Below are 23,110 nucleotides of genomic sequence, written 5' to 3'. Positions count from 1 at the left end.
GACCTTTAGCTTCAATGTTAGGTCTCCCAGAGAGACACAAAGTCCAAGAAACGTGATTTAGTCCTGTTCTATCTCTATGTTGTGCACTGGCCCCATTTAGCCAGCTTATTTTCTACCTCAACTTAACTGGTTTTACTAAGTTCAAACCCAAACTTGGGATGTATGTGGAGGTGATGAGCTGATTTGCATTAATAAAAGTTGTTTATGATTTTAATTCTGATTCATAAAGTTGTCATATGAGCAAATATCGTGTAGTTGCTGTAAAAGTAACTATAAAACTTCTATGTAGTTTGTAGTTGTACGGTATATTAGTGGTATTATATATATATTAGTGGCATTTTATGTGTCTGAGCAACACAAAGTTCTGTCTGACTATAAAGCGTGTGGAAAATCAGTTAATGATTTTTACAAATAAAAATCTGAGAAGTTGGCAAGCATTTGTTTTCAGGACTGAATTACTCTGATACCCCTAAATTTAGTCCCATGCATGCAACTGCCTTCAGAAGTTTCCTAATTAATTAACAGTCCACATAAATTATATTCTTATACTGAGGCTGCAATTTATTTTCAGTATAAATCCAGCTGGGATTTTATGTGGGAAGATTTCAGAAGTTGCAGGAGAACATTAGTGAACAATCAGCATCAAGAAGACCAAGGAACACAGCAGATAGGTTGAGATTAAGTGACCTTTAATCTGACCTTTAACCTATCATCTTTAAATGGAAAGAGTATGGCCATAACTGCAGATCTACGAAAACCATTCATCTCAGAAGCAGTCAAGAAGCAAATGGTAACTTAGGAGGAGCGTTAGTAATCCCCAGCTCAGGAGAAGAGAGAATCTGTCAACAGGACAACTACTAGTCCTGCATTCTGAAGATCTTGTATTTATATAAGAGTGGAATGAAGAAGATAATTGTTTACAAAATACTTTAAAAAGTATTGTTTACCTTTTCCAGAGCCATGAGTGGGACATAGCAAGCATGTGCAAAAATGTGTTCAGGTGAGAAGACAACAAAATGCAACATTATGGACAAAGTGCAAAAACCACAGTGTTGAGGAAAACTGACAGCACATCACCCTGAATACAGCATCCCCACTGTCAGACACGGTGGTAGCAGCATCATGTTGTGGGGGAGCATTTCTTTAGGAGGGACAAGGAAGCTGGTCAGAGTTGATGCAAAAATGAATGATACAAACTTAGGAGGTTAAATACACTTACTCTAAGTGCAGTTACTGTGTGCAGGCTAGCGGTACAAATCCCACTTCTTTATGTAACTGGTGTCCTAAAAAGGTGTATTAAATTTTTTAAAATGTTTTTTAAGAGCAGTATTTGTGTTTGTGGGGATATGACTGCTCTGCCACACGTTTACAGCCATACTGTACAGTTACCTAAAATAGAAGTAATAGGTAGTTCTTGTCATTAGTTTTGTTGTTATCACAATAGCAACACAAAATATGCCAAAAAAAACTAAGTCCATATTGCCAACCCTTACATCAGACCACAAAATAGTGTACCAAGCTGCACCAACCTAGGTTGTAGCTCTCGGTGTAAAAGGGCCATAAGTAGCCCATTTCACGTACCCAGAAATTATTTGGTTTAAATATCTAAACAATAAATAGGCTGCTAAATTGTAAGGCTAAGCAGCCTTGCCAACCTTTAAATGCGTGTGTGTGTGCGTCAGGGTGTGTATGGGTGGGTGTGTGTGTGTGTGTGTGGGCATATAAAGCAGGAGGAGTTGGCATCAAACAACCAATCACAATCAGGATACAGAAAGTAAAGCTGGTAAAAAAAAGAGAAAAAATAACCCTGGCTATTCAAATGTGTAAAGTAACACGTCTATCTGTATCGCCGCTATATTATTGTACGAAGAGCAGAGCTGATTTACTTGTGTATTAAACTAATGTACCGTGTCAAATTACATTTCTGTGATTTCGATCCTACATACTGCTTTGCACATCCAATCAGCACAAATTGAGACTTATGCAGCAATCCGCAGCCAAACCAGGCAGCAGATTGTTGAGCTTTGCACAGCCAATATAAAGTTGGTATCCACAGCTGTTTAACATAGCAATGCCAAGCCTCTCTGAACCCCCTCATTATGTAGGAAAACTTGGCATATGGCACTATTCTCTGTGGGCATTCACAAGGACAGGGCACTGCAGATGGAGTGCAGCAGCGCTTACAACCTCCTCCCCTTGTTTCCTTACATATACCACTTCAGATGAGTTTAAACCAAAGCTAGTAAATGTGTAAAAAAAAATGCTACACCTGAGAACTGTCCTGATGTTACTGTTTTATCTCAAAGTCCTCACAGATATGCACAAGTTAATGTGTACTGAGAACATGCAAGCCAGTTAGCAAACCTTCGGAGCCCAAGATGAAGTGGTGAATGTCTGGACCCGTGGACATCCGTGGTCCCTGGCAACTCTTTTCAATCACGCCTCGAGGAGTAACCATCTTAATATGGACGACCTATTCAATCAGAGGACATCAAAACAATCAGATACTTTTGCAGAGCTTTATGTTCTCTTTCTTTGTTTTCAAATAGAAAATAGAAAATTTAAGCATGAAACAATGGCCATTTCCTTAGTGGGAAGGACTGGAACATGGAATGTGGAAAAACTACAAACAGGAAGAAAAGAAACAAGAAATAAAAAAATAATGAGGGGAAGGGGAAAATGGAGGCAGGACAAAGGGAAGGAAACAGAGGTAGGATACAAGGACTAAAGGGAAGGAGAAAAAAAGAACTAGAGGGAAGTAAAAAAAAGCATGAAGGAGCTATTTTTTCCATAAATATCACTTTCCCAGACTGTGTAAAAACCCCTCATGTAGTGTGTTTTTCATAACTTATACCATAACTACTGCAAAATATAAGTTTAGAAGTGAAGGCTGAGTCAAAAACCCCGCTGCCAGTTATGTTCTCTCTAATTACTGCGCAGTAACTTGTGTTCCCTCGTTGCGTGGTGTGGATCAAACACACAGCAAGGCAAAAGGGAAGGGAGGTGACTCACCAGATCTTCAATGTTGCCATAGATGTTCTTCTTCATGCCCGATGCTCTCGTGGCAACCCACCCCCCCAGGGAGCTGAACTCCATGGAGTCGGGCTCGTGCCCCGTACAGTAGCCGCTCTCATTAAGCTGCGATAAAAGTGAAAGAGCATGTGTCTGTTGTGGTAGTTAAAATTTTTTTTAAAAAAAGCAAAAAATGCTTGGAAACATTTGATGCTGTAAAGCCACAAGAATGTTTTATGACAAACAAAAAAAAGAGCATGCAGAGGGGGAAAATATAATTACTGCTCTGTAGCTGCAATTATAGTTAAACAGCAATGTATAAACTTAGGCTTTATAGCTCTGTAGATTTTTACAGCAACTTCACGTCACCCAAGAGGAATAAAAAAAGCAAACAATAACAGTCTACATGTAGCACTAATATAATATATAAAACAAAGGCTTTAAACTGGACTTTCTTATAAACCTACAGCAAAACATGTTCAGCCTCAATAATAATAAAAAAATCAATGGTACGTAAACATTTAAAAACACTACCGATGAAGCGCAATAGAATTAAGCACTATTTCCTCAGTATTACCTGGTCTAAACTACTTTGGTGATTGCATCTCACTTTACTCATTCACTAGAGGTACTATGGGTGCACCAGTATGGCTCTTTCTTGACAGTTGCAGATATTTTGAGTTTGAAATGAATACCTTTCTGGTTCTAAAGATATATCTGACTAATGCATACAGCTGAAGCTTGATGTGTAAAAACAAAATAAAATAAATCAAAAGAATACATAAAAAATACATTGTAAGCTTTCAATAAAATCACATCTAGTAACAAAGACTTTGTGCGTGTCTGGACATCACCATGTTTACTCTGTTTTAAATTATTCTTTTGTAAATTAATTGTCCCTCGGGGATAATTATGTCTAAAACAGAATATTTGAGTGTTTTTAAAGACAAAAACTACAGATGAAAGCTTTTGTCTTTAAAAGATGAAACTTTTCTTTGAATATAATAAAACATGACGACTGTTTTTGCTGGGACTCCCATAATGATCATGTAAAAAGGCATAGGTCAGGAACCCTGATCCAAAATTTTGGGCAGGGTGTGGACAATCTCTCTCCCTCTATATTAATGTCCCTTTTCTGACGCATTATTATATTAATGCAATGTAAACTTTATGTGCAATTTTATAATGCACCTCAAAATGCACTTGATTTGTGAAAAACAAACCTTACAAGAGAGGTTAAAAACAACCACTGATGGTATTCATGAATGGTCCCTCAAGATATTGTTTAGGTCATTAGGAGAATATCTAAGCCATGATTGTAAACGGTAATGAGAACAAAGACCTTTAACAATAAGAACAATACTCCCCAGAAGCACCAAAGGAAAGTCAGGTTTTGTTTTATCACAGTCACCCTCTGGAAAGCAGTTTATATATCAGACCCATCTGCTCCATCACCTCAGTTCAGTCTAAATGCAGGGGTGGTGTCTGCTTTAGATGCTGCTCACGCATTCCTCTACATCAAACGCCTGCTCCCGCTCCATTTTTCTGAATTAGCTTGATGGTGCCATCTGCTCACGACCACCGTCTCACTCACTAATCTCCCTCCTTCAGCACTCTGTTCTCTGCTACCTTCCTAAATCCCAGGAAATCTACTGAGCAAAGAGAGCCAAGGTCAGCAGGCAAGAACCAGCAGCATCAAAAAGGAGACACAGCTGGGGCACTGGTGTAGTTCTGGTGTAGTCTGTCTTAGCTCTTTGTGAGAATCATTACGGATGGATAAGCTGTATTTACCAGTCTCTCCAGATCCTGACCAACGATCCCAGACTCCACGTGGGCAGTTAAATTTTTCTCGTCAATCCACAAAATACGGTTCTGTAAGAAACAAGGAAATTATTGAGGAAGTTAAAAATGTTAAACAAATGCTTTAACCTTAAGAAACAAATATAAAAGGTTTTGTGTCATTTAAATGGCTGTAATCAAAAGTGCCGCTAAGAATCCTCAGACCTGGTCAACTCTTTAGAAAGAGTTGGCTAACACCATTCTTTAAACGATGCTCATATTTTCTCCACTGGTATTTGAGGGTAACAGCATGCAGATGTGCTACAGGATGAAGATAACAGTTCTCTTAATTGAAGTTAGCATTTGAATCCAAATACAAGCCTCTTGTTCAGTCCCCTGGGCATGCAGCTCAGCCATACTTGCAGGAAGTCATGTCATTTCTTCCATCAATCACTCCTCAGAGGTAATAAACTTTATGCTCCTATCACTTTGCTACTTTCATGTGATTTCATGGTTGCCGCTTTACCTCTGGCCCCTGACACCCAACACTGCTGTCTATGGAACCAAACAACTCTAACAGCATCCTAACAGCTTGTATATCACCACTGGATCAAAGGGCTGCAGTGCGCTTTTACATAGTGGAATATAAAGCATTATCATGGCTACAGTGACTTCTTCTGGATCATTTAAAAAGACCTAAATTTGAGAAATGTGGTTTTCATTTGTATTCATGCCCGACAACCTTTCACAGCAGTTACGCTGGCAAGTTTGTTCTGATATGTCTGAACCAGATTTGTAAATCTAGAGGCTATTCTTTTCCATTTTTGCAAAAAGCTATAGCTTAATTAGCTCCATTCAACTTCTACATCTCTGCTGAAGAAACGCATCCCCACAGCATGATACTGCCACCACCAGGTTTCAGAGGGCCGTGATCAGGGCCATTTGTACCGTTAAGTTTCCTTCCACCTACTGTGTTTTGTATTAGGGATATTATTTTTTTCTTTTTTTTATCTGATCTGACCAGAGCACCTTATTAAACATGTTGGGTGTTTCCTGCACATGGTTTGTGGCAAACTTTAAAGAAGACAAGACAATACTGGCTTTCGTCTCACCATGCTTACATGGCGGCCATTTTTGAGATGGCCTTCTTGGCTGTTTCCCTGGTTTTTATGATCTTAGTTCACTATTGTTCTCCTACAAACCTCTGAGCCTCTCACAGAATCTCTAGGTTGACATCTTGGTTGCATCCAAACCCAAAACAAATGGGTTTGTATACAAATGCATGCCACACTTTTTGGATTGTTATTTGTTTTGCAAAACAGCACCCAATAAGTGTTCCTATAAAAGGCTGAAAGGCTGTGGTTGCAACATCTCAAAATCTGAAACAATTCAATGGGAATGGATACTTTTAAAAAGCAATATTTATACATTTCTCTTCAGCAAATGGTGAAGAGAAATTCCTTTTAAGTAAAATGGTCACAAACCCAAATGTTTCTTTCTATGCATGATACCCAAAAACCCTCCTTAGAAAAGCATGTGAATGAATATGTGATAGCTGAAATAGCTTGACGTTGTATTTTACTGAAGGCATTTGTTTGAGTATTATTTCCTAATTAATCAACTCTTATTTCCTTACTGCATACAGTGAGCAAACATTTTATTGACAAACTGAAAAAACTTGTTCAAAACTGTTTAGCCAAACTCATCTGAGATTTGAAATTTCAATTTACTTAAATAGTTCTGACAATATGTGGTGCGTTTTATTTCATACACACAGGCCAGTAATTACACACCATCTGTGATGTATCCAGAGAGACAATCGATCGAGTTTCCTCTGGTGGGCACTCTAGGGCACTAGACACACTAGTCCCTCCTGAGAGAGACAAACAACACTTTAAAAACACACATTTTTCTCAATACAGGTCTCGTCTTGTCATAGTAAGGCTTGTGCAAGTGGAATCAGGTATTGTTTAGGTTACATTAAACAGAAATTTATAAAAGAAAAACTTTTGTTGACCGGAATACAGCCATCTTCAATAAAATGTTTTTGCGAGACAAACTCTCACATAAAAGGTCAGTGGGAGAAGCTCTTGAATAAGCTATGAACTGTGATTGAAGGCCAGTGTCCAAAAGTTCTAGATTCATGCTTTGCTCAAATGTCTTGGATATTACAACTTTAGGTATGATGCCCCTTTTGAGTTAAGTGCATTTTTGTTGCCCGTTAAAAATCCAGGGGGAGTTTCTAGTTGTGGAGAAAATTTCTTTTGGAAATACAAAAGCATGGAATTCCAATTCATACATTAAAGGAATATGTCCCAAAAATATTTTGTATAATTTAAAATAGCAAAATAGCAGCGCTGTGTGCGCCACTATTTTAACAACACACTGTCAGAAGAGCAATTTACCAATTTATTTCTGCAACTTTGTTAAAATTTCTACGACTGCACAATGGTATCGCAAAAAAAGGCATCACAGTATCAATGAAAAACAATATTTCAGAACACGAGATGAAGTATTTGATGGCCGGTATACTTTATACACAGTGTTATGTGTAGACAGTTTGCATGCAATTGTGACATTCAGTCTGTTTTACGGAATCTCAGAAAATCTCAGAGATTCCCAAAAAAAAGCCTTTGAAACATGTCTCAGAAGCATAAACTAATGCAAAAACTTACAAGGTTGATGGAGACTTTTGATTCCATGACTTACCTCCATAAGGTATCAAACAAACATTATGTTTGCAAGCCAGCTCCACAATTTTCACTACATCATTATGACAATCTGAAAGAAAAGTAAGCATTATTTATAAACACCAGTCGAAACAACAGAAACATAATCATCATGCAAAGCAACTACGACATAATAGACAGATTTACTCAATATTTCCTGAATCATTACATCAAGCAACCAGAAGTCACACTGGCTATCTTTTAATGTCTCTGCTCGACTGCCCTCGAGTGCTTCAAAAGGTGATGAGAAATGCTTCCATTCCTATCATTTTCTTGACTGAATACGCTGCTCCATGTAAGGAGAAACCCTGAATAAAAATCATAGATCAAGCATAATCATTTGAATCGTATAACTACGCATGCTGCAAAGGGCTGGAGAGTGAATATTCCACACCAGTTTCCATTTGAGTTTGGGTGCAGTTTCTTGGTGATTTGCTGCCCATTTGGGAGATTGCTAATCAAGTTCCAGCCATCAGTCAACACTCATTTGCATGATAAAATAGTGCCAGCCATAACAAGAGAAAACCAATCTGAGAAACATAATTCATGATTGTAGTGTGGAGGGCCAGACTGTGGAGGCTTGGATGACAACAGTCCTCCCCCCTGACGCTTCCTATTAAGCCTCCACTCATACATATTAATATTCCTGCCTCTGCAGAGATTAACCCTTTAAATCACCAAAGCCAGCAGGAGGATCAGTTATGCTAGGTGGGTGGAGGGAAAAACAACCTCCCACCCATAATGACGCTTTTCCACTCACTTGGCCACACAACCATATCTGGAACACGGCCGATTTTTCCATCTCTCAGGGCAAAAATCTCATGTAGGCAGTGGCCTGCAGCAAAAAAAAAAGTGTGACGTTTATGAATAAAACTTTTTCACACCAAAAATTGAAATGGTAAAAGTGAGTTTTCTTACCGTGGGCACGAAACACCCGATCTTCTGCTTCATGAGAGAAGGGAATACCTGTGGACTTCAGTTCCTCCACAAAGGCTTCATTTAGCGTAGGAGGCTGCACAGCACTGGTATTCAGAACAGGCTGAAACAAATGAAAACATTGTGGTTTCAGCTGCTGTGTGCTTCTATTCACTGGAGACACAATGGAAAGAATGGGAAAAAAAAAAGAATTGGACTCACTGTTGCTTGAGTTTTATGCTGCAAATTGGCACCAAACGTGCCTTCCATCCAGTCCTTCAGGCCAGGGATGATCATCCCACTCAGTCTATACCTGAGTTAGAAAAAACAATGCGAGTATAAAATCACCAGAGCACTGTGCATTCACGGCTTAGTTGAGTGGGGGGTGGGGGAGGGGGGGTCGGTGACTAATTAAAGAGTACCAAGTCCAGAGAGGTTAGACAGGCAGAACAGCAGTGACAGTCCTGCTCCTCTGATCACATTCACTGTTCCTTGCATAATTGAGCTGCTGGCAAAGACTGGGCCAGCCCATCAGGGAGCAGCAGAGTCCAAGACGCCGAGGAGCAGATTTCATCCTGATAAACCTTCTGTCACAGCAAACACCGAGGAGCAGAAGACCAGATCTTAATGTTGAGGTTGGAAAGACTTAAGACTTGGGAGGAGGTTCACCTTCCAGTAAGATTAAGACCCTAAATATGCAGGTTGTGTAAATATTTTTGCAACAGGTCATAGATAGGTGAATAGGAGAAGAGGTGGACGTGCTTCGACAGCAGGAAAGGAGAAATGCAACATCCTGTTTAGATAATAATGAAGGTACATCTTTCTGTATGTAATTCTAGTTCTGTGTTTCGTTTCTGCCTGGAAAAAAACAAAAGATGCCCATGTTGACCACAAAAACAAGAAGCAGCTCCAATTCTGCCAACACTGCAGAAGGCACGTAGATTTTTGAATACGTAATCATTTTCTACTCTAAACATTTAGGATAAACAGGGTTCATTTCTGTCCACTTCCATCCAGTTAAACTGGTACTTTGTTCCTTCTGTACCTGTAAACTAAATATTTTCACCCAATACCAAATGATTAGTAACTGAACAGGGTGAGAGGTCGCTCTTGTTAATGAGCAACAGTTTAGGAAGGCTGAAGAATCACAACTGATGACCTTCTCAAATGACAATGAGCCGTTTAAATGCCAACCACTAGGTGGCAGAAGCACCACGCTGTTGTGAGAGAAGGAGGAACTTGATTAATTTCACAAGCTGAGTTCAAAGCTGGGACTGTGAAAGAGATCACTGCACTGCTTCAGCTGTAAGTCATACACAGACAAAAGGAAGCTTAAAAAAATTTGAATAAAGTGAGCAAACATGGCTCTCTGAGTCACAAACTGATAAGAATGATCAGAGAAATGGATTTTGTTTTCCATTTTACCTTTTCCCAGTAAATTCTGCTTGGCCTTTTTTGTTGAAGAGGAATCTGGAGTCGCTGTATCCCCAGCCGTTCCATTTCATAATCTCCTGCCTGTGGAAAAATAAATATTGGAACAGGTTTGTAAAGCCACTTGTCCTCTTCAGCTTGGTCTAGAAGTATCAGAGCAGATTGTATTAAACAAAAAAACAAAAAAAAACATGCAACGGTTATTTTAAGGTACCTTAACCTGTCAAAACCTTTGCATATTATTATTTAATCTTCAATCTTTTAAATAAATAATAGATCCACACATTTCTGTCAAGCTTCTTCCCTTCTAAACAAAACGGACAAATAACTGTATATGTTCTGAATCTCTATTTTGACAACAGAAAAACCCTAATTCTGTGTGTCGAACTAAGAAAATATTACAGTCTTGGAAATTTGGTGAAACCTTCTCCATTCATCTAAAAACAGGCCGACTAGGAGCCATTTTATTAGTGAAGGAGGCTGCATCTGGCAGGCAGGCAAACATTTTATATCCTCTGGGTGCCTATCAAACCAAAAATATTTTACACACTGCTTTATAAAAGCACAATACCAAGGAAACGCATGAAAACAAAATATCCATCTACAGACAGAGCTGTCTGAATTGCAAGTTGGGATGAGTTAGTCCTAGCACTGAGGTTATGCAAAATTAAGGTTTCATAAATGCTCAAATCTTTCGTCATGCTGTTTCTACAGAGAAAATGATGACTCTACACACTACTGACGAACCAAAACTTTCTACAGCTGCTTAGAGCAAAGAGTAACACAAAAACTGCCTCTCCTCAACATGAGCACTGCCACTCAGATGGCTAAAATAAGGCTGCAACAGTTCAACCATGATGATAAAAATAGATCCAGCTGTTCAAAAACACTTAAACACCTAAATGGTGGCAAAAAACAAATAAAACAGTTAGTGTGGCATGCCATAAATTACTGTTATGGTAAAGCAGTTTTGAAACTGCAAGTGCCATTTCTGTGAAGCAGATAACTTCAGACTGAGTAACGGAGCAGATATCTGAAATAATTGACCAGATATAATTAAAATGCAATAATCAAAACCATTATTGTGGCAGAAGTCTGAACAATTATTGTTTTAAGTCCTAACAAAAAGGACTTAGATGATTCTTAATTAGAGTAAATACTGCAATTTTAGTATTTTCATTTGCAGTTGTTATACTGTGTGAACCTAGTGCCTACTCATTAAGCCTTTTTTTTTAATATGTTACCTATTTTTGACCTAAACTAATAAGAAATTCCTCTATCTCCGTCTTGTTTTCCAAGTACAAAGTTCTTCTTACTCTAGATTCTTCAAAAAGGAACCATGAAGGGTCGAGACAGATGTTTATCTTTTGAGGTAAACATCAATTTATTTCCATGTGAAGGTGATGCTTCATTGCAGACGCGTCAAGCTCAAGGTCCACAGCTCACGAGTTTATCTGGGCCACCAGATTAAACAGAAACCACTTAAAACTAACCTTAAATCCCAGAAGGCACTGGAACATGCAGCACATTTAAATATCAACTCTAATCCTTATGATTTTAGCAAAGGCTTCCCCAAAACCTGAAGATTTAGGCAATGTACTGAAAAGTGACAGAAGAAGGAGTGAAAACTTATGAGAGGGAGATTATTTGTCACTGCTTATCTTGTTCATGTACCTGTTTGCCAAACCTGAAGCTGAGGGAAATTTAGCAGGACCTTCTCAGCCAACCATTAAAACCATTATGAAGTCAGTTTACAGAAGTCCAAAAATCAGCCAGTGTAGCTGTGCAACTATGTGCCCTGCAGGGTTTTAGTGTAATTACCCTCATACTGTACGAAAAGATGGCACAAGAAATGGTTGTTTTAGACTTTTATTCTACTATTTTTACTATTTAACTAGTAAACTTTGTCAGGAGAAACATCGGTTCACATTTCTGACAAATTACTTTGGCACAGGTCATCTGATTCACAGCTTTGTTTGTGGAAAAATATAGATTGCTGCAGTCAAAACAAGTTGACGCCATCATAAGACTATAAAGATTAATTAGCTCTAGAAATGTGAAGTTTATGTGTAGAATGTTGCTCAAAATGTTCATTAACACAAATAAAATGAAGCTGAACTTAAAAACCCATGCGGTTGGTTAATGCATCTGGACTAAAAATAATGTTTCAGTATCTAGTGACTAGCGGAAATGGGGATTTTTTGGCTTTTGACCAATCAATGCCAGTCAAGGGAAAATGGGTTTATTCTGATCCTTGCCTGAATGATTGCTGTATTTCTTATTAGCTCAGCTACTGTTTGATGTCTTTCCCTACTTTGCGTGTGTTTCCAATTATAAAATGCAGATATAAAGTTAACTGATAATTCTGTCCAAGCTAATGAAGCCAAAAACACTCTGAAAGCTGCATTTGTGTGCCTCTGCCAAAATGTTGGGTTATAGCTGTGTAGTAACAAATAAGCAAGTTTATGTCACATGGTTCTGCAACTTGAGATGTGAACTCAAGTTTTCTTCTTGAAGTTTATGCACCCCATCCCTCACCACGGTTTGTTGTTTCTAAGCTGTAAAAAAAAATAAAGGATGCCAGGTGTTGTGCTGTTAATGACAAAAAAAAGAAGAGTAATTAATCATTAGATACAACATGAAGGAAAGTTAACAAATGGGGCTCAGCGTGAGCATCTGGCAGAAGGATCCTTTCCAAGGTACTTCTCAGTGCTTTCCTTTGCACTTTAAGTCTAGGCTGCATCAAAATCAAACTACCACTTCCTCTATCTACCAGGTTTACTGTAACATAGTTCAGTTCAAGCAAGTCGTTGCTCTTAAACTCCTATGTCTGCCTTCAGCTTTTGACTTTGGCAAAGGAAGTATCCCATTAACACTGCATCAGTGGAAGTTGCAGTGCCTGAAGCATGCACTCCAACAGCAAGCACACCCTACAATTCAGGATTGTTTTAGCTTGAAAGCATCTAAGAAACAATGCAAGAACAGTCCGAGTAAGGATAGATCTCAAAACATATCTTACGATCACAGAGAGGTATTTGGTTATGCAAAATTAAGCAAAAGCCAAAGAGGAAAGATTGTATGCAAGAACTGCTTCGTGGACCTGAACACACCGTAACAGCTAAGGCTCCAACCACTCATCATCTGCATTCATTTTAGGTTAACTTTAGTTACGCATGTGAAGCGTCATTCATGTTGATGCCATAGTTACACAGCAAACAATTTTTAATAAAAATCAAAAAGATGAATTTGGGTGAAAATTTGGAATGAATTTTAAATTTCATCTGTTTCAGTGCTTGTCAAAATTATGCAAAGACCTCAAATTTATAACTTCCACTATGAATTTGATATTTGCTTAAATGTCCTTTAGCACATGGTTACCACACCCTGTGTGTAACCATCAACATGCTCCTGGCATAACAAATTACGGGTATAGATATTTTCTCACTCTTCGTTTCATAAAGGGCAAAGCTCATTAAATATTTTTTTAGCCATGGAGCTAGCTTTTAAACATTGTTCATAGACTTTCAAAACAGTTTAGGTATGGGTAATAATAGAGGCGTTGAGATAACCTGGTTTCTCCCTTCCGAAACAAGTTTGGATGTGTTTGGGGTCGTTGCGATGTTGAAACACCCAATGTTTAAACCGCCTCCTACTTGTTGATTCAACATGAATATGGAGGTAGTCCACCAAAAGTTTAGAATTTTGCTCTATAAGCCAATTTTGTTTTTATGTTCAGCATTTTTATTTTATCTTAGAATTAACAGAAGATCCCAAACAGGTACCGTTTGCCAAAAGTTAGAACAGGGGTCTCAAACTGCAGTCCTCGAGGGCCAGAGCCCTGAAATTTTTAAATGTCTTTCTGCTTCAGCACACCTGGCTCATGAGCTCAGTAGAGCATGACTGCATGCAAGTGAGGCAGTTTCATCATGTAACTCAAGTGTGTAGGACAAGGGACAGATCTAAAAGTGGCAGGACTCTTGCAGTTTGACAGCACTAGGTTTGAAGGTCAATGTTCAGAAAAACACACACCAATTGAATAAATCAATTTGTGACAATAAAAAAAAATGTGGTGCGGATGTTTGGAACCTGGTTGGTGACTTTAAAAGTGGTTTCTCTGCAACTTATTAATACTTATGCAAATAATACTGAGACGTGTGTATGGAGTGGGAGACGGATAGACAGATTGGAGCAGTGTCTGCAATGATGCAAACATATATTCATGCAGAAACTGCATGAATATATTTTAACTTGTCTAGATTTGAGAGTATATGGATTACTAAAATTTGAAATTAACTGAAGATGTATCGTTTTTCCATCCCGGCTAACTTAATTGCCTCACTAAAGCTTGACACAATGTCAAGGCTTAATAAAATCTTGTTTTTAAAGAAACATATCAGCACTAATGAACAAATATTTAATCAAATTCTGTAACAGTCAAGCTATCGCAGTGTAAAAACAGATAGGGATGAAGAAAAATATCAGTTTCATGCGGGTCACAACATGATGACAGTACTCTCTACCAAGGCCAATTTATGACATTTTGGAGTCACAATCATTATCCTAAACTAACACTAGATGTCAGCACATAGTGGAGGCATTTCCTCAGCAGAAACTCAGCTGATAATAGGTTGAAAGTCAGGCCACCACCAGCCCTGGCCAATCAGATCATTGGAGAGGACTAAAGTTTTTGACATTCATATGAGCGATATGTTTTCACCGATTCTCCTCATAGGTAATACATAATTACTGCTGACATATTTTACAACAAACATTTATAAAGCACCCAATAACTTAACACAAAACAAATACCGTAGCTAGTCCTAAATTATTTGAATATAAAAAAGATAAAAAGTTTGCTAAAGTAAACGTTCAATAAGAGACCAGTTGGGGAGGTTTAAGTGGCACTCCGCCTACTAGTTTCGTAATGTTTGCCATCTCGGGAGCTAAACATGGAATAAGCCGTTATGTCAACATATACCACAGGCTTGGACAACTTTGCTGACTCCGAGGGAGTCTCACATGACAAATTAAACCATATAATAAGCTCATGGAGAGTTTACACCAAACTCCAAGCCGCACCCACTCACTAGCAAATGAATGGCTTATCTGTAGTAGAGACGCGTTAGCCTAGCCTGTCAAGCTAACCTATATCCGCTTTATTAATATTCGTCAGCCTTGTTTAAGTCCAGAGAGGAAGAGTGTATCAGTCTGTGGCTATGTGATGCACATTTAGGTCTTATCTAGCATGTTAATTAAACTAAACAGCAAGCAAAAGCTAAGAAGGATGGACAGTAGCTGCACCGCTCCATCACAGCCTTGTACCTCCTCCTAGGCACCGTCCTCCCCTCGTCCCTGTCACTGGTTTTGACATTCGGTTTGCTCCCCTGGGCTTTGCAGTCCACGGCTAGGAGGGCCGCATTACGGTCTGAGGGTCTCTGTAGATGCCCGGCGATAACGCTTAGTCTGTGCCGTGCTGTTTGATGCCTGCCGGACTCGTCTCCGCTGCTGTTGGACGCCATGCTGCTTCCGTGTTGTGGAGGGAGGGAACTGATCTCATGGAGCTCGCCTGTCAGAGGTCAGCGCAGAGAAAGTGTGCTGCCTTCACATCATGCAGGAAATGTCGCTTTCATGCCACAATGTTTACATTGGCAAGGCATTTAAAGGTGCATTCAATAAGAAATACATTTTTTTTTTAAAATCAGATTTTCACTCTTTCAGACAGTAATTATAATGCATAGCCGCGGCAACATGTTACTGTTTTTACAACTAGGAGCAACTGATCAGTATCTGCTCCAAATCCCAGGGGAGTTGAACAGGAAGCTTCATTGATGCTGAGCAGGGTCAAAAAGAGAGAGGAGAAAGTTCAAAAGAAGTCTGCCATCAATCATAATGGGAAAGGATCAGATCCCGGACTCCAACTTCTCTCTGTCCTGCTTTCCAGCTATACGGACAGAAAGACATTTAAAGAGGAGTGGTAACAGCAAATGGGGTGGATTAGCAGTGCTTGTCAACAACTGATGGTTTCATCCAGAACATGTTTCTGTGAAGCATTGTCCTCACTGCCCAAATATTGATCTGTTAGCATGTTTTGACAGTCCTGAGACTGTCATACATCAACAATGTCCTCTTAAAATTTGTTGCAAGATTGATCGCCATTGTAGATCGATCCTAGCCACAGCATCCCACAATGACTATTTGAAGATACTTGGAAGATGTGTTGCTGCAACATTTAATTTCCCTTTGGCTTGAAGTATTTTTTTATTGAGCTGAAGTGAATCCATATATTTAAATGTTTATTACATAAAGATGATATATTTCAAACCTCTGTATATTGTTAATTTGAAAGCTTTTTCTCACGTCTAACTAAAATTAATAAAAAGGATTTTAATTACAGAAATGTTATCTTACATGAAAAAAACAGCTTACTTGTTACCCAGCTGACAGTTCTCACAAGTACGGTGGATTCAAAAAGTTATTGCTGAATGACTGTCCAAAGATAAATCTCTCTAAGCTTAAGAATGGAAGATTGAGTGGAAGGGAAAAGTATGGCAGAAAACTGTGCACAACTAACAGGGATAACAGGCTTAGCTTACAAAGCAAAGTCAGTTCTTAAAGAGTCACCGCAAACAGATGTAACAGAAATATGGGCTACAGCTGTGCTATTCATTGGGCTAGGTCAGTGAACAACATTCACAGATAAGTAAAACTCTTGTTTTGCTGTACTTGCTTGTCCATTTTGAGTTTCTGATATAAAGGATGATATAAAACTAGGCCACTAAATTTTGATCTTATTAATAGTGTTATTTTTAAAATGGCCTTTCAATGTTTAATATTTTACTTTTTATAATGAAACAAAGCTAAGATATTAAAAAAAACCATTTAATAATATATGTTTGTAACATTGATGTTGGAGACAACGCAATAACTTTTTAAAGTAAATTTAGATGATTACCAATATATTCAAATAATATAAATATTGTTATATAGTAATTTGACAAAATGAACAGTGTAAAGGACTTAGATCATTATCTACGCGGGACCAGTTCCTCAACTTTCACCAAAGCTTCTTTTAAACAGGAAAAAAAATGTTACTTTTTACTTAAGCTTTTCCATGAAGGCAAATAATTATTTTGTCTCAGTTTTAAATCTCATTTATTTTAATTAAATAGTTTTTCTATGTTACATTTTTATTTTGTCTCCTTTGTTTTGAGTGTAGATAAAGCACTTTGAATTGTCCGATGCTTGCTTTACTATAGTTATAATTTCAATGAAAGTCTAATTTACCTCATAAAACTGTAAGTATTTGTAAATATGTGTGCCACATTAAAAAATGCACATCTGTAATTTTGACCCGTTGTTTTTGAAATACTTTCTAATCAATTGTAAATACTAATTTAACTATTTTAAAACTTTTTAATAAAAAGGCATTGTAGATATGGTCTGTGCAGGCAAAAAGAGTCATAACCATCAGAATTGTCATCTTTTGGCAGTAAATTTCAAAATATACAACACCACATCTTAAAGCACTGGAAATTATCTTATATAGATGAATGCACCAGCCCTTTGTAGATTTGTATTCTTTGATATTGCATTTTTTAGATGCGTTTAATTTGGGGAGAGATACTATACATAACAGAAATTCAATTGTGCCTATAATTACTGTAGCTGCCAAAATCAAAGAGTTACAATTTAGGGTTTTTCCTCTTCCAAGCAACAGTTTCCTCACAGATGTAAAACTAACACTTTGTTTAAATAGCAAACGAGACAGACCATTGAAGGCACCACTTCCCAGCATGCCTTGCTTACTTATTACCGGTTGAAAATGCTCCACAGACTGTGGAGACTGGAATTTCTATTACAGCCAGTTTGCAGATGTCAAGATATTTTACTCAAAATTAACTCAGTTTAAATAGAAATTATTTCTGGACACAATTATCAGGAATGTAAATGGAAACTGACACGTATAATACTAGATTATGAAAATAAAGTCCTAACCGAACCCAATAAATCTACATTTGCTTGACTTAGTTCAGAATCATTACATTCTGAAACATGTGGCAGAACTGTTTACCTTTCTGCCTCACCTTCCCTCAGTCACCTGAGCAGTGTGATTAGTGTTTCCATATGGTACCTTCCCTCTCCTTTAAGTAATACTTTAACATAAGCTTATAGTGTTTAAGTGACGAAACACACATAAAAAGACAGCACAGCACCGCCCCAACTCTCCATAAAAAAATAAGACTCAGAACACAAAAAAGACATAAGACATTAGGAAAACTTTAATAAATCAACATGTAAAACATATAAACACACCATGTTATACTGGAAAGTGAAATGTCCAAATGTTTGCAGATGCATTCACTCCCAAAACAAAGTTCTGTAATGCACTGACTGCAGGGAGTTAGAGTCTGAGTGTATCACAGAACTTTATTTGGAAAGCCACAGCAGTGCCACCTCACAGGTTTGTCCTTGTGTGGAACCTTAGTCTCTTCACTACTAGGTGCTCCTTCAACCTGCAGGTAAAAGAAAAAAAAAGAAAAAAACCTAGTAATGCTGAACAGTCATGTTGACTGTCCTGTGTAATTTGTGAAGAAATATGGAGCAAAATGTAGCTGAAGGGCTTGGAGAAGCAGGGCCTGCGGAGCATAGCTGCAATGTGGCTACCCTATGGACACATACACACACACACGCAGTGATGGCAGACAGGTTTGATCTTTTTACAGAAATAAGTTATCTAAATATAGTTTTAGTTTGCACAGTTTTCATCAAGGCCCCTCATTGATAAAGTGCATCAGGCTTGAACATCTGGGTGGTTGCAAACTTAACATCTGCACAATCTCTACACTGGCATGTATGATTCAAATTTTAAGAGTCTGCTTATGTCTTTCTCATTATTATTAGATTCTTGTGTATCCACAGCTCAACCTGTTGAACTTCACCAACTTTCAACACTAAAGAAAAGCCACTGAAAATGAGCTATTCCCCAAACAATTTAGACAGAGGAAGAAAAATGGGCTGAAGAAGGTCAAGAGTATCAAGTTGTTTCAGTTTGAGTATAGTTAGGAGACTTATCAGCTCACAGCAACTTCAGTTATGCAAAAATTATATCATAGAACAAACAGCAGAATGTCTCAACCAGAAATCATGGCAATGATTTCCAAAGTATGTGATGCATAAATTTGTTAGTTCTGCAAGCAATACTGTACCTGAAATAGGTAGACGTCATGAACCAGCTGCAATCCAACACGAGGTGGTCTAGATCAGCTCATAAATAAAAAAAAAAGCTAAGAAAACTGAAAACGAGCTGAGCCATAGCTACAGATTCACTGCATGCAAAGCCCCCTTTTTCAGAGCGGTAAATGTCCGAGTGTGGACTTGCAGCGCTCTGATCCTAAGGTGACTAGCTCCGCTTTTACCTTTTCTTCCCCCAGTGCTGTGCTGAGTAGTTCACTATATGCAGCTGGAAGAATGTCGACGTGGAGCTGCCAAACGTGAACGCGACTCCAGGAGCGCGCACCACACAGACTGAGAGGAGAGAAGAGGAGGGAAGGAGGGGTGCTTTTTTTTTTTAGGGTAATTTCACGCAGCCGCGTAGCGAGCTGCACTTTGGTGAGAAGTTTTGTTTTTTTTTTTTACAGATGAGTGCTAAATCCAAGACTAAGTCCTTCTTTTTACCCAGGCATGTTTCAGAAACCTGGTATTTTATTTGGGTGCTTTTCGATCTCACTTCTTACACGGATGAGTCAGAAAAACTCAGATGCAAATAACTGATTTTTTTTTTTTTTTGTATGTTTAATTACTTTTTTTTTTACATCCTTATAATTCCTGGAATGTGGAGCATGAGATAGGTAACTAAAGCAAGACGAGTAATTTTATTTGGTATAAGGGAAAAAGAACGAAGAAAGGTTATAACGTCACAAAGTGACCAGTTTGACATATTTTTCTACAATGATAGTGGTGGATGAATTTATTTACAAATGCAAAATATAATTTTAACATGTGAAATGTAAAATATAGCCAACAACTATAAGTGTCAGTTAAGAAGTATTCATGAATCTTGAACTTCTACGTATTTTCTCAGGTTACAACAATACATTTCAGTGTATTTTACTTGATTTGTATGTGATAAACCAATACAAAGTGGAGCACAACTGTGTAGTAGAGGTAGAATAATATATCTAAAAACCTTCAATTATGTATTCAGTCTCCCCAAATTATTACTTTGTAAAATCACTTTTTAATGCAAATCTGGGAACAAAGATTTGGGCAGGCTATTTATTTAGGAGTTTTGCACGTTGGACAGAGACCATCTGATTTTTAAATCTTACCACAGAGTCTCAAACCAATTCATGTAAGTACTTTGACTTGTTCATTTTAATACAAGAATATGCTTCCGTTTTAGTTCCATCTGAATGTAGTTTTGTTGCCTCTAGCAAGTTTTCTACCAAGATTGTTTTGTGTTTAGCTCAATTTATTTTCCCATCAGCTCTGACCAGCTTCCTGGTCACTGCTCAAGAAAAGCATCACCAAAGCATAATGCTGTCACCACCATATTCCATTGAGGGAATGGGGTGTTCGGGATTTTACTCTTTGGCCACATGTAGCATTTTTGATATCCAAAACATTAAATTTTGGTCACATCTAATCAGATGTTTACATTTCATACAGTCTTTTCATGGCTTTCCTTAACCACTTTCTTCTTGTAGCTCTTCATTAGATGTCAGATTTGTGAAGTGCACAACAAATAGTTGCCATGTAAATTCCTCCTACCTGAGCTGTGGGTCTCTGTAGCCCCCTTATGAGCCCCTATTGGACTCTTGTCTCTTTCATGCTCTTTCTGCCCGGCCTGTCAGTTTAAGTGAATGTCTTCACAGAGTTTACAGTTGTGACATACTCTTTCCATTTTCAGATGATGAAATTAACAGTGCTTTGTGAGAAGTTCATATGTGTTTAATTCAGCCTTCAGTTGTCTGTACAGTGGTACCTATCTCCGGTGGTCATTGGGTGAGACGCACAGCATTTACTACTCCTGGACGAGTATGTGCCGACAATGAACAATCCCTTGCATTGTGTCGTTAACTTTGCAGCAATCCCTCACACTGAGTATGCATATAGCGACAGCGGAGAGAAATACTCTCCTTAAACAGGAAGAAACCTCGAACAGAAACTGGCTCATTGTGAGTGGCCATGTGCCACCACTGATAGGAGGTTTGAGAAGACAGACACACACAAAAAAAGCAGAAGCACTGATCCAGGATTACTTTTATGTTAAAGAAAAGTAAAAAGTCAATGGCAGTAGTAACTGGCTTAATTTAGGGTAAAGTACAATTAAACAGATAAGCTCTTACCAAGTTTTCAAGTCTATAGTATGAAAGAGAGCATATAGAGTTAGTTGCAGTAAAAGTTCAACCAACAGCCATAGAGAGAAACAAGGTTAGATGCTAAAAGACAGTGCTAAGTGCATCATCTAACAAAGGAGAACACTGGGTTGTTGGCAGCAGTAGCTCAACTGATGCCCTCCTTTGGGAAGGCGTCACAGAGAAACAGATCAGCAGACCAAGTGGAGCTTCTGTGAAGAAAAAAACATGAAGTTAAAAGTTTCCATAACAGCAAATAACCCAGCACTGGAGAGTACAGAAGCAGAAGCATAGTGAGTAAAAGTGGCCATTGTGTTTTTTTGGTATTCATGGTGCTGATGTTTACAATCCAAAATGTCATCTTTGTCCTGAGTCCAGCTAAATAGAACTTGTTTAAAGCCAAAACTGTTACATGACCTTTGGAAAAAAGACAACATATAATTTTTCAGAAAGAATCTACTTAAGGAAAAGTGTTGTATTTTTGAAGAACTACAATTTTATTTCTATTTTCAGGTTTTAAATGAAAGAGATATCTAAAATGTAATTGGATGGATACATTTTCTTCTATGTGACGTTGACATTTATGTAAAGTATTGATTTACTTGAAGTACCAAGAAAATACATCAAAGTTTTGGTGATATTATGATTGATGAAGAAAATCAGAAAAAAATTCTGTGAAACACATCCTTAAAAAGAAGTTAATACGCCACCATTGCAGCAATGATTATGATTATTATTCTCTATAAACAATGTGTAATTTAGCTGGAAACCAGAGTAAATACACAAATACACAAACTAAGATCATAAATGCAAGAATTAAGATAGATCCAGTTCTGACAATGAGCAAACCCAATACAGCTAAATGCAGAGTAAGTTTTAGATATTTTACTGAAGATCACTGAATCTTAAAAACTATCAGTTTATTTTTTTCCTCAAAAGGTCAAATCTTTGACAGTAATGATTAATATCTAAAAATAAATGGGCAAGTCATCAAACACGTCTCAGAAGTAGAGTTCATGCTGCAGTTTCACTTAATATAACAAGCATATCAAGATGTTGAGCAGAGTTGCAAAAGCAAACTTGCATACATACAGACTGATCAGGAACTATCTACCATTTCATGCTGCTAATGCTTTCAGCAATATTCTTTCTCATTTTATTTACTGTGTAACATGCAACCTGCAGCAATCATGAAATGGAGAAGGCTATATGATCTGCCGCTTCAGTTATTAGACACTGTGCTCACAATGTGTTACTGTTACCTTCTTTTCTTTTTTTTGTATTTTTAAATGTCTGTGGTCAGGCTCCTTGGGTGCTTAGTGATCTAGTAGTTCCGCTTAGTGGAGCATCAAGTTGTAATTGTAAAGCACCTTTTACGCATAACTTCTCCTGGCTCAAACAGCTTTATCATACAAGAAAGGCACACAAGGGGCTCTTTCCCACAAGCGTGAACTGTGAACTGTGACTGGTATCATTTTAAATTTAGAATAAACAGCATCAATCATTGAATGATTTCTATTTTTCCCTGTTTTGATTTGGTATTTTGTTTATTATTATTATAAGCATTGTCATTTTTTTTATGTTCAGATTTGTTTTATTTTTGTCTTTTAAAGCTTTTTAGTACAGTCATTTTATGTTCCTGTAACCAAATACTGAGATAAGATAAAAGGGTTCCTAGACTTTTTCAAGGTAAAACAAATCCATGCCTTTTCATATTCCAGAGGAAGTGAGGTAGGAAAGAAAGCAGGAAATAAATAAAGAAGGAAGGAACAAAGAAAGGAAAGAATCTAGAAAGGGAGGACAGAAAGGAGGAAGAAGGGAATGGAAGGAAATAAGGAGGGAAGGAAGAAATGAAGGAACAAAAGAGCAAATAATAGTAGTTAATAC

General features: G+C 37.8%; 1 protein-coding gene across 1 annotated transcript in view; it reads right to left on the bottom strand.

The window, feature by feature from the left end:
- The window catches only part of agps (alkylglycerone phosphate synthase), a 35,537-nt gene extending 20,099 nt beyond the window's left edge, over window positions 1–15,438 (bottom strand). Inside the window, exons 1-10 of the mRNA XM_032567150.1 lie at window positions 15,189–15,438; window positions 9,861–9,950; window positions 8,658–8,748; window positions 8,439–8,559; window positions 8,281–8,355; window positions 7,501–7,572; window positions 6,585–6,664; window positions 4,804–4,884; window positions 3,013–3,138; window positions 2,365–2,473 (exon numbers count right to left, since the gene is read on the bottom strand). Of these exons, the coding sequence (XP_032423041.1) occupies window positions 2,365–2,473; window positions 3,013–3,138; window positions 4,804–4,884; window positions 6,585–6,664; window positions 7,501–7,572; window positions 8,281–8,355; window positions 8,439–8,559; window positions 8,658–8,748; window positions 9,861–9,950; window positions 15,189–15,385 (1,042 nt within the window). The 5' untranslated portion in view covers window positions 15,386–15,438. The remainder of the gene's footprint in view (window positions 1–2,364; window positions 2,474–3,012; window positions 3,139–4,803; window positions 4,885–6,584; window positions 6,665–7,500; window positions 7,573–8,280; window positions 8,356–8,438; window positions 8,560–8,657; window positions 8,749–9,860; window positions 9,951–15,188) is intronic.
- Between the last annotated feature and the right edge of the window lie 7,672 nt (window positions 15,439–23,110).

The sequence above is a fragment of the Xiphophorus hellerii genome, chromosome 7, assembly GCF_003331165.1.
Source record: "Xiphophorus hellerii strain 12219 chromosome 7, Xiphophorus_hellerii-4.1, whole genome shotgun sequence".
Taxonomy (NCBI): domain Eukaryota; kingdom Metazoa; phylum Chordata; class Actinopteri; order Cyprinodontiformes; family Poeciliidae; genus Xiphophorus; species Xiphophorus hellerii.
This window is presented reverse-complemented; position numbering and strand designations above follow the sequence as displayed.